Source organism: Lissotriton vulgaris, chromosome 5 (genome assembly GCF_964263255.1).
Source record: "Lissotriton vulgaris chromosome 5, aLisVul1.2, whole genome shotgun sequence".
Lineage (NCBI taxonomy): Eukaryota > Metazoa > Chordata > Amphibia > Caudata > Salamandridae > Lissotriton > Lissotriton vulgaris.
In genome coordinates, this window is record NC_141693.1 from 1,785,399,857 (window position 1) to 1,785,411,885 (window position 12,029).

The 12,029-nt window shown below is 48.4% G+C and overlaps 1 protein-coding gene across 1 annotated transcript in view; it reads left to right on the forward strand.

Annotated features, from left to right (window-relative positions):
• The first annotated feature begins 6,220 nt into the window (after window positions 1-6,220).
• CAVIN1 (caveolae associated protein 1) overlaps window positions 6,221-12,029 on the forward strand; it is a 127,167-nt gene continuing 121,358 nt past the window's right edge. The window contains exon 1 of the mRNA XM_086924115.1: window positions 6,221-6,937. Coding sequence (XP_086780241.1) covers window positions 6,494-6,937 — 444 coding nt within the window. The 5' untranslated portion in view covers window positions 6,221-6,493. The remainder of the gene's footprint in view (window positions 6,938-12,029) is intronic.

The following is a 12,029-nucleotide window of genomic DNA, read 5'->3' on the forward strand; positions in this document are numbered from 1 at the left end:
TGGACCGCACCCCTAGGCCTCTTCCTCAGGATTTTTTGCCTTCCTCTTTTCAGGGCACTATTCTCCCGGCTGACTCCGTTCGGAACATGGGGGTGATGTTCGGTTCCAACCTTCAGCTGGATGTGTCCGTGAATAAAACGGTGGCCACCTGTATGGCACTAGTACGCACGTTGCGGAAGATTCTACCTCTTCTTCCCGTGCGAGCTAGGCCAGAGGTAGTGCGTAGCATCATCTTAAGTAGGTTGGACTACTGTAACGCACTACTTCTGGGGGCGCGTGTCACCTTGGTGGGAAAACTGCAGCGAGTACATAATTGCACTGCCAAATTGGCCCTCTCGTGCCGGCGTTCTGACTCTTCCTCTTTGGCACTCACGGATCTTCACTGGTTACCAGTTCTTCAGTGGATTGACTTTAAAGCCCTCTGTTTGGTGTTCAGGGCCCTGCATGGTCAGGGTCCGTCTCCATTGCAGGATTTGTTCTCCTGGTATACCCCGTCTAGATCTCTCCGCTCGGCCTCAGCTTGCTTGGTAGTAGTTCCCAAGATTGTGAGGACTCGGATGGGAGGTCGCTCTTTCAGGTTTACCGCAGCTAGACTGTGGAACTCTCTACCGATATCCTTGAGAAGTATGGGAGACCTCCCTTCCTTTAAGAAATCTTTAAAAACACATTGTTTCCCTAGGACAGTTTAAGCATGGCAGTAGCTGGAAACATCGTTGTATGGATTACTGAAGTCTAAGCGCCAGGATACCCGTTGGGTGACAGTCATTGCGCTATACAAGTATGCCAATACATACATACATACATACATACATACTGTATTAGGAGTCAGACGGCTGTAAATGTGCCAACAGTGCCAATGTTATTTAACGTGGCGCACGTTCCACGGCACGACACTGGAGTGACACACCGTCCAGTCCCAGTCCGTCTCAGAGAAAACACTCGTCATGACTCTGCCTTCAGGCGTGCATGGAACGTCTGACCAGAAGCCTGGCCCTCAGTCCCAACCCTAGTGACTCTCGAGGCAATCTAGACGCTTCTCCCTTGCTATTTATCAGCATGAGAGCAGCTCGATGATTGGCTGGTTCAGGTGCTGCCAACACTCCTTATCAGGGCACAAGTCCAAACAAGCATTTACAATGCAATGGTCTCGGCATTATTAAAGGTAGAGCTATTGGCATTGCTCATTACATTTTTTTTCTTTAAATCATAAATAAATGGCATTGTCATTTACAATGCCAATAGCTTAATCACTCGCAAATGCATGACCTATTGTATTTACACCCACACAGAGCCACACACACAAAGCCACTCACACACACATACAGAGCCACCCACAGAGAGCCACCCACACAGTCATTCACATAGAGCCACCTACACAGAGCCACCCTCACACAGACAGAGCCACCCACACATAGAGCCACCTACAAAAAAAACTATCCACACAGAGCCACACACACACACACACACAGAGCTACACACACAGAGCCACACACACACAGAGCGTCACACACAGACAGAGCGCCCCACACACACACACACACAGCGCCACACACACACACAGAGCGCCACACACACACACACACACAGAGCCACACACACACACACAGTGCCACACAAACACAGACAGAGCCACAGACACACAGACAGAGCCACACACACAGACAGAGCCACACACACAGACAGAGCCACACACACACAGAGCCACACACACAGACAGAGCACTAAGAAACATAAAATCTTCGGAGCTCCACCCACTACTTACGCAGTGCGACGGAGTCCTCGACCTAAAAAAGAAGTGGAGGGACCCTGTCACCGGAAGTGATGTCATGACAGGAAGTGACATCACCAAAGGTGGCATGCACAATCGGGCTCATTGCCTCCTCTCGCTCACGCTGTGCAGGACTTTAGAGCTGGCACGCAAGACCCCAAGGGTTCTATGCTGATTTCAATAGAAGGCAGCAAGCCCTCGTGTCACAGCAGAGGATGCAGCTACAGCGCGGGCACACGAGGTTTACACTCAAACCCAGACTTCGAGAAAGACTGAGGCCCAGGTGCCTCGCAGTACACCTCGGGTGATCATGGCGCATGGACGGATAGCTGGATAATCTGAGCAGCAAGAACGCGGCGTCGGGCAAACCAGTAGCGTAATGAGCGCAGCATGCTGTGAGCTCCGATCTCGTCCCAGGGAGGCCAAAGAGTGAAGCCCAGCTGTTTAGCAATGGGGACGGCTTCCACCCGGTAAAATAAGTGGGGGGATGCCGTCCACCCGCGTGGTACCCCGACTCGAGCCCTGCTCCTTAGGAAACTTGTGGGCTGTGGCAGCAATCCCCTGGGCTCCTACATTGCGAAGGTAGGCGAGGGTTTAAGTGCACATGTCGGGCTGAACAAAGCAAGGCACTCATCCATCTCAATATGCGCACTTCACCCAAAGGAGCCTGTTAACCATCAAGCTCCTAATCACCTTTCCCCAAACATTCACCCGATGCACTATCCTGTAATAAAAGAAAACATTGCCCGAGCCATTCCACACATGTGCAGCTAAAAAAATTAATTAATCAAAACTAATTCCCTTAGTAAATAAACTGGGGGCAACAATACAAACAAGGCTGCTTGTTGTCTGTAATGGCAGTGCACTGCCACATCCTGCATACTCCACACTACTCTACAACACTCTAATCCACTCTAGGCCACGCCACTAACTTTTAGCCATGCTGAACGTCAGCCACGCTGGTGTACAACATGACTAAAACACATTGGCAAAGCAGAAAGCTCTTGCATATTTACATTATGTTATGTTACATGGTTTTATGGTCTTGCCTACTTGACAGCACCTGTGCTGCCTGTTACGAGACATATTGCGGGGATGCACCAGTGCCTAATTTTTGAAATAATGAGAGCGGGTGCCCAAAGCTTTGTTCAGGCTGTGCTATCAAAAATCGGTGCACCAACTACCAGAGGTGCGTAGTATTGAATTCACCTCAGGCCTCTTTAACCATTACCAGATACTGCTGCACCTTTATCTCACTCTTTCGGGTCTCTGCTTTGTCCCTTCGTGGCGGTTTTTCTGATTTTTTTCCTACTCCTTCTTTCCTGTTTGTGTTTTTTTCTCTATTGCTTGTGGTCAAAAGCTGATGTGCAAAAATAAGTGCCGGGCCCAAAAATGAGTGCCAGTGGGCTCCGCCAGCAACAACTGCCTCAAATTTAGCACTGGCCGGTTACCAAAAGCATACAGGGCATTTTAACTGTCTTTCTTGCCAGTCTAATGTGCTTGCTTCTTATTCGATGGCTTGCTTTGTCTATCTAGCATCCATTCCTAGCCTGGAGCATTTTCATTTAACTTGAGACTTTCCACTGCACACTTTTAAGGACCTACTGTTGTGCTGTCTGGCCTATGTACTGCTCACCCGCCCACTCCACATTGCTCTTTCCTCAGTTGCTTCACCTTCTCACCCGCGCCTTCTGTGTTGCTTCGCCCCATCTGTGCCCTCCTTTCCTCTCACCAGTTGCTTCTCCTCAGCACCCCATGGCTCCCTGTTGCTAGCTTGCCTATGTGCTGCACCCCGCCCGCCCCACGTTGCATTCTCATCTGTTACTTCTCCTCCCCGCCCCTGCCCCTGTGTTGCTTCTCCCACAGACCCCATCCTCTTCCTCTGTGTCACTTTTCTACCCCCCTGACCCTACGTGTTGCATGCACCACACTAGCAATTCAATTTTTTTGAATTGTTTGCGTCCTTTTGTAGTCACACGCATGCATGGTACGCGTGCCTACAAAATGACACGACGATCCACATCATAGCACCTTTTTGAGTTAATTTCCTTTAGCCATGCTGCACAGCATCGGTGATGCTGTACAGTGTGGCTAATAAAGCATTTCCAAAGGTGATAGGTCCCAAAACAAGACCTATTGGCATTTCCAATGTTTGTTATATAATGCACGTCTGCCACTTTCTTGGTTCGTTCTCTACTATTACGATGTTATGTTAAATGATGTTATGTTGTCGTTTTTATATAGTACACATCCTCCACTTATTTCACCCATTACTTCCTACTAATTTATGTTAATTGTGTTATGCTATGCTCTGTTCTGTTTTAGTATGTTATGTTTTATATCTTGCATAATTATTATATTGTACACATCCTGTAAATACTTGGCCCTTTCTTTCTATTATGCTGTTTAAAGCTATGTTACATTCTGTTATGCTGTTTTATGCTATGTTGCATTCAGGGGTGGCTCCTCCGTTATAGCAGAGGAGCGTCGCCCCACTGAAATACCCCAGAGATGGAAAAATAAAATGGTAATAGAGTTTATTCATTACCATTTTATTTTTTGTCACCCTATCCTGAACAGAGTGTCAGGATGGGGGCGTGACCGCTGCTGAATGGCAGATCTTTGTACTGGGGTGAACGTATGACATTGTTCTGCATTCTGTCCATCAATTGTTGCTTTTGCATTTGTCATCCCGAGTGGGCTGGGTATGCTCAGACGTGAGTCCCAGGTTCTCCACACCACTGGAGTCAAGCTATCCTGGCTGATGAAGGCTGATAGCCAGAAACCGGCCCTAGGATGCTTAATTCTGATCCAGGAAAGACATGGCTTGGCAGTTCGAGCCGGACTGTTCCCATGAGGCACAGGGTCAAGGCTGATTTGCATATGGCCATGTCTGCACTTGTTTAAAGTGTGCAATTCTCTTTGGCCGCCGTCTTGCGACAGCCAGCCACCTTACGCACTCTAAACCTCTCAAGACAGCTGGGTTAGAGAATGCAAAAGCCTCCAGTGCTCTTGGCGCTCCCATCAATCCTGGTGCTGCTCTGATGCTGTGAGGGAAGTCCCATCATTGGTTAGGAGAGTTAACTGGGGCCCTGGAGTTAGGAGGGAAGAAGACGGAGCTAGGACGACGCAGTAGCAACCACAGTAATTTTTGATTTTATTTACTTAATTGTGAGAGAAGTCCCAGCATTGGTTAGGAGAGTTAACTGGGGCCCTGGAGTTGGGAGGGAAGACGACGGAGCTAGGACGACGCAGTAGCAACCACAGTAATGTTTGATTTGATTTACTTAATTGTTTTCATTTTATAAAACCAACCAACCACCCAACCACCACCCATTTGCAAACCACTTCACTCGCCAAAGTTGGCAGCCGCCACTGGGTACATTCCCTTATGCTGTTTTATGCTATGTTACATTTCGTTATGCTGTCTGATGCTGTGCTACATTCCGTTATGCTGTTTATGCTATGTTGCATTCTGCTATGCTGTGCATACTACGTTACATTATGTTTTTCTGTTTTATGCTATGTTACATTCCTTTATGCTGTTTTATGCTATGTTGCATTCTGCTATGCTGTTCATGCTACGTTACATTATGGTTTGCTGTGTTATGCTGTTATATTTCGTTATGCTGTGCTATGCTATGTTACATTCCATTATACTGGTTTATGCCATGTTACATTCCGTTATGCTGTGCTATACTATGTTACATTCTTTATACTGTTTTATGCTATGTTACATTACTTTATACTGTTTTATGCCATGTTGCATTCTGCTATTCTGTGCATGCTACTTTACATTATGCTTTGCTGTGTTATGCTATGTTATATTCCGTTATGCTGTGCTATACTGTTACATTCATTATACTGTTTTATGCTATGTTACATTCCTTTATGCTGTTTTATGCTATGTTGCATTCTGCTATTCTGTGCATGCTACGTTACATTATGTTTTGCTGATGTATGCTATGTTACATTCCGTTATGATGTGCTATGTTGTTACGATACGTATTATTCAGTGTTTTTCTCGGGTTGCACAGTTGTATATAGCTCTCATCCACCAATTGCTTGATTTATTACAGCCTGTTTTATGTTGGTATGTTGCACTGTGTTATGGTACAATAGGTCCTGCTGTGTTGTGGCATATATTATGGTACGTTGTCCTGTATCATAAAAATGCATCGTAGCGCCTCCTGCCTTCACACAGTCCGCTCCAGTCTGGAACAGATTAAAAGAAGCTCTGCACTGGCAGCAGTAATGAAAGGGGGCTCCGGTGAGCGGCCGCCACCCATCGATTTGTTTTTCCGCGCGCCCTCCGGTGCAGGGCCCGTGCGGCGCGAGCTTCCCCCCTGCGCATTCCTGGACTGGCAGCGCCTGCATGTACTCGCATGCAGGCTCCCTCCGCGCCTGCCTCCCAACTATTTTAATCATTCCAGCGAGGGTGGGCCCCGGGGAAAGGCATTTGGCAGGCTCGCATGAATATAGCCGAGGTGGAGCCAGCCAATCGCCAGCGAGCTCGGAAACTTTTTGCAGAGGGCTGTCCCGGCGCTCTGCTCTGCAGCGCGGTGCCATTCCCACCCCAGACACACACAGGCACGCACTCACGCACCGAGCTCTCCATTCCCGGCCCAAGCCCAGACGAAGCGCCCTCCGAGGGGTCTACAATTGGGACGAGCTCCTTCTCCGGTCCAGTACCTCGTCTCTGCTCTCTGGCCCTCCCTGGACACCATGGCGGACATCGACCTGCACATTGTGGAGCAGCCAACCCACTCCGAAACCTCTGAGGAACAGGTGCCAGCCGAGATCACCGAGCCCACCGAGCCAGAGCCCATCAAGCCGGACCAGATCAACGGCGTGATGGTCCTCACCCTGTTGGACAAGATCATCGGCGCGGTGGACCAGATCCAGCTGACCCAGGCGCAGCTGGAGGAGCGGCAGCAGGAGATGGAGAGCGCGGTGACCAGCATCCAGGGTGAGCTGACCAAGCTGGCCAAGAACCACACCACCACCAGCAACACCGTCAACAAGATGCTGGAGAAGGTGCGCAAGGTGAGCGTCAACGTCAAGACGGTGCGGCAGAACTTGGAGAAGCAGGCCGGCCAGATCAAGAAGCTGGAGGTCAACGAGTCGGAGCTGCTGAGAAGGAGGAACTTCAAAGTCATGATCTACCAGGTACGTGCCTCACTGCGCCATATCGAAGTAATGACCACCCAGGCATGCGCCTCGCCTACCTCCATATGAAACTCATGGTCTACCCGGTACATGCCACACTGCGCCATATCAAAGTAATGACCACCCAGGCATGCGCCTCGCCTACCTCCATATGAAACTCATGGTCTACCAGGTCCACGCCACACCTACCTCTAGAAACAGACAAAGGCCTTAGGACGACCCATGTCCCATGCATCATGCATACCACCATATCAGTCATGGTCTACCAGGTACACGCCTCACCTACCTCTAGACACCGACAACAGCCTTAGGTAGTCCCATGTCACCTCCAAGTCCTATCAAGTACATGCCTCGCTTACTGTTAGAGATGGACAGATGTCTTTGGTCGGCTCATGTCCCATGCACCACGCCTACCACCATATCAAAGTCATGATCTACCAGGTACGTGTCTCACAGCGCCATATCGAAGTAATGACCAACCAGACATGCGCCTCGCCTACCTCCATATGAAACCCATGATCTACCAGGTACACGCCTCACCTTCCTCCATCTCAACCTCATGGTCTACCAGGTACACGCCTCCCCTACCTCTAAACACCGACAAAGGCCTTAGGTAGACCCATGTCAACTCCATGTCCTACCAAGAATGCACTTCGATTACTGTTAGAGATGGACAGAGGTCTTTGGTCTGCCCATTTCCCATGCACCACGCCTACCTCCATATCAAAGTAATGGTCTACCAGGCACGTGCCACGCCTACGTCCTCATCAAACTCATGGTCTACTAGGTTTGCACCTTGCCTACCTCCATATCAAACCTATTGTCTACCAGGTACGGGCCTCGCCTACCTCTAAAGACCAACAAAGGCCTTAGACCGGCCCATGTTCCATGCACCACACAAACCACCATATCAAAGTCATGGTCTACCGGGTAGGTATCTCGCCTACTTCTAGACACCGGGTAGGTATCTCGCCTACTTCTAGACACCGACAAACAACTTAGGTTGGACCATGTCACCTCGCCTACTGCCATTTCAAAGTTATGATCTACCAAGTAAGTTCCTCGCTTGCTGTTAGAGATGGACAGCGGTCTTAGGTTGGCCCATGTACCACGCCTACCAGTATATAAAACTCATGGTCTACCCAGCACGAGCCTCGCCTACCTCTAGAGACCAGCAAGGGGATTAGGTCGGCCCATGTCCCATGCACCACACGTACCACCATATCAAACTCATGGTCTACCGGGCAAGCGCCTGGCTTACCTCTAGAGACCGACAAAGGCCATATATCAACCCAGGGCACCTCGCTTACCATCTTTTGAAAGTTATAACCTGCCTTGTACGTGACTCGCTTGCTGTTAGAGATGGACAGAGAGCTCATTTTGGTCCATGCACCATGCACCACGCCTACCACTGTATCTAAATCATGCTCCACCAGGTATCCACGTCGTCTAACTCCAGATCAAAGCCATAGTCTTCCAGTATGTGCCTCGCTTACCTCAAAAGAGCGACAGGGTCGTCCTGTGTCCCAAGGGCTATGTCTACGACCACTACGTGAAGGGGTCTTAAGCTATCTCATGGCCATGGTAACGGAATGGTTCCTTGTCACCAGTGCACCCCTTGTCCACTCATGGACTTTCCTGCTAAATGTCATTGAGAGCAGGTGGTTTAGTCCAACAGGTTCCATTGAGGTGTGGCACTTCTGTAGACCCCAGAATGCAGAAATTTGTTGAAGCCCAGAACTGGGTCTGTGGTGATCCCGTGAATTTCCTTATGTCCGTTTAAGGTGAGACATTTAGCCTTTTTTTCTTCTTTTTCTTCTGGTAGTTGTGTTTTATATTATGACAAAGACAACTACAGGTACCTTAATACGAAGAAAAAACTGAACAGAGTGTTCTCACAGCTGACACGAGGCACCGTAACCTCAGATGGCTGTGGGAAGGGTGGGGCTCAGGAGCCCCCTGGCTGCCCACGCCCAGCTGTTATAGCCCCCTGCTGCCCCAGTGGGGTCGTTTACTTCACCACACATCTGGACGCACCCCAGGTTTAATAAACGTTGTTATATTGTTGTGATAACAAAAGCAAGATTCCTTTCTGTGTTGTACTGCAATTTAATGACCAACTGGTCTACTAATAGTGTATTGTATGACTGGCTAAATTGACAGGCAATATAGGCACTAATTTTATACTCCACACTAGAATAGTTTTGTTTCTCTCAGCTGTTTATTTTTACTTGGTTAAAATTCATATACATTTCACAGAAAAATTTATATCAAGCATAAAAACATTTGTTTTGAGCGTTCCCTAATCTAATACAGAATTGATCCTATTCTTGTTATCGCTCAAAAGCATACATTCTTAAAATTTTATAAATTACATAGTAAAAAAACCAAACTTTTCACATTTATTCAATAAAAAACTCATGCACTATGTGTTGAGTCAAGAGGTCCTTGACTCAACACATAGTGCATGAGTTTTTTATTGAATAAATGTGAAAAGTTTGGTTTTTTTACTATGTAATTTGTAAAATTTTAAGAATTTATGCTTTTGAGCGATAACAAGAATAGGATCAATTCTGTATTAGATTAGGGAACGCTCAAAACAAATGTTTTTATGCTTGATATAAATTTTTCTGTGAAATGTATATGAATTTTAACCAAGTAAAAATAAACAGCTGAGAGAAACAAAACTATTCTAGTGTGGAGTATAAAATTAGTGCCTATATTGCCTGTCAATTTAGCCAGTCATACAATACACTATTAGTAGACCAGTTGGTCATTAAATTGCAGTACAACACAGAAAGGAATCTTGCTTTTGTTATTACGTTGATACCCAGTCCTTTCTGGTTTATCTGGGAAACTCTCTTCTTTGAAGACTGTTATATTGTTGTGTACATGCATGCTCGCGTTTTTGTATTTTACTCTTCCTGCTGTCTTTTTTTGTAATATTTTGCTGAAAAGACTCGCGTTTGGTATTTGAGCAATGTCTATTGACTATCTGTCCAAGATAACACAGCATGGTCCAGTTATGAATGAGCGAATGGGTGAGACCAGTGGATACAGCTGAGCGCACAGCACGACCGCTCTACGCCCCCCCCCCCCCCGCCCCCCCCTGCAGAAAAGCAGATTTGGGAGTGGGTGTATTGCGTGTCGCCCAGGAGAAACTAGCAAGATAGCTAGACGAACTTGCATTTCTGCCCAGGGAGAGGCGCTGTGCACTCTCCTGTGTTCTTGTTCTTCTTTGTGGCAACGTCTTAAAGTATATCCAAAGTATCCGCTTCGCAGCGCTTCTCAGCCCCCTCCAGTTCAATCTGCGCTCATCGGCTGCACCCCCTCTTCCCGTCTATGGTACGCGTTGTAACGGCCCCTTCCTCAGAGCAGCGCGTCCGATTAGTAGTCTACGGCACCAGAAACCAACATTCCTCTTGGTGCTTAAGTACTGAATGCTACTGGTCTCTCGACCACAGAAGGATGAAAGGCCGAGTTAACCCTACTAGTGTGCCTATCTGCAGATTAACACAAAAGCCTCAGCAGCAAATTCTATACCCCTGACATTCATTACCAGTTTAGATAGGAGGATACGTAACATGAGCCTGCCCGTTCGCGCATTGATGGGCAGTGCAAAGGCGTTTGTACACTGATTGGTGAAAATATCTGTGCGTCGGAGGCGCTGCATAAACTGTGTGATGCACTTAACAAGCTCAGAATGAAGGAGGGGGCCCCTACCCCGTGATCCATAGCAGAAGTGCACACACCGCTTCTCCTACTGCTTTGCCCTGTGCACCAGTAAAATTGAGTACAACTATACAAATCCATGTGCCCCTCCCACCCACTGCAATGCCCAGTGACGCGCCTTCCACCCAATGCAAAGCAGACTATATCACAAGTACCTCGCCCCTTTGCTTACTGTAATGCCCCGTGCACCAATAGATATAGTGCAAGTGCACGTGCCCCTTCGCCATTTACAGTGCCCACTGCATCAGTAGTAGTAATATCACAAGTCCAATCGGCCCCTCGTCCATTGCAATGCCCCGTGCACCAGTGGATATAACACAAGAACCCGCGCCCCTTCACCCACTGCAGTGCGCTCACGCGCCCCTTCGCCCACTGCACTGCAGCACTCCGTGCACCAGTGTATATAACACAAGTGCCCGCGCCCCTTCACCCACTGCAGTGCGCTCACGCGCCCCTTCGCCCACTGCACTGCAGCACTCCGTGCACCAGTGTATATAACACAAGTGCCCGCGCCCCTTCACCCACTGCAGTGCGCTCACGCGCCCCTTCGCCCACTGCCGTGCGCTCATTCCCTGGCCGCTTCTCAAGGCCCCTTGTTAGGCGCCACTTAATCTGATGCAGAGTTAGCGCTGGAGAATGTGCGGGGGCCACAACGCGAGGGGGCGGTATTACTGCCTGTTGCCAAGTCAGGGCGTGGAGTAGAAGTCCCTGCTGGAGAGGGGGTGAGGACTGGAGGGGGGCGGAGGGTGGAGGGTGGCGGGTGGCGGGTGGAGGGACTTAAATTTACCCGGGAAATCTCAGGCCTTTGTTCCATCGTCGCATAAAGTTTGAGTCAAACTTTAGGGTTTTAAGACAGTCAACTAACAAGGGTGCTTTCAGACGAGCAAGAAACAATGGCATCTTTCAGTCGCGGGTTGGTACTTGGGGTGTGGTGGGTCTCTCAAGCTCCTGTGCCCGGTGCTACTGCACCTGCTGCTCTATCGACAGCTCCACCCTGCATTCAGTTCGGGGAATATTTTCTCAATGCCACCCACATTTCCTCACAATAGCTTAAATCATATTGTTTTCTGTATTAAAAACTGCTGCTTTCCAAATTATTTTGAATGTGCTGCATAATAACTAAAGAACTATCTTAGGCTTCAATAAACTGCATGTTCCATGGAGTAGGGTAAAAAGTAGGGCATATTTGTTTTACCCAACATGGACAGAAGGCACAGGAGCTTGAGAGAACCACCTCACCACAAGGATGTTGTATTACACACTTTGGACACGCAGACAAGCGCCTCGCTGTCAGGGATCCAATATGGCGGCTTCTTTACGAGGAATTTAGTGTGCCCAACAAACCACCGAGGAGAACTTT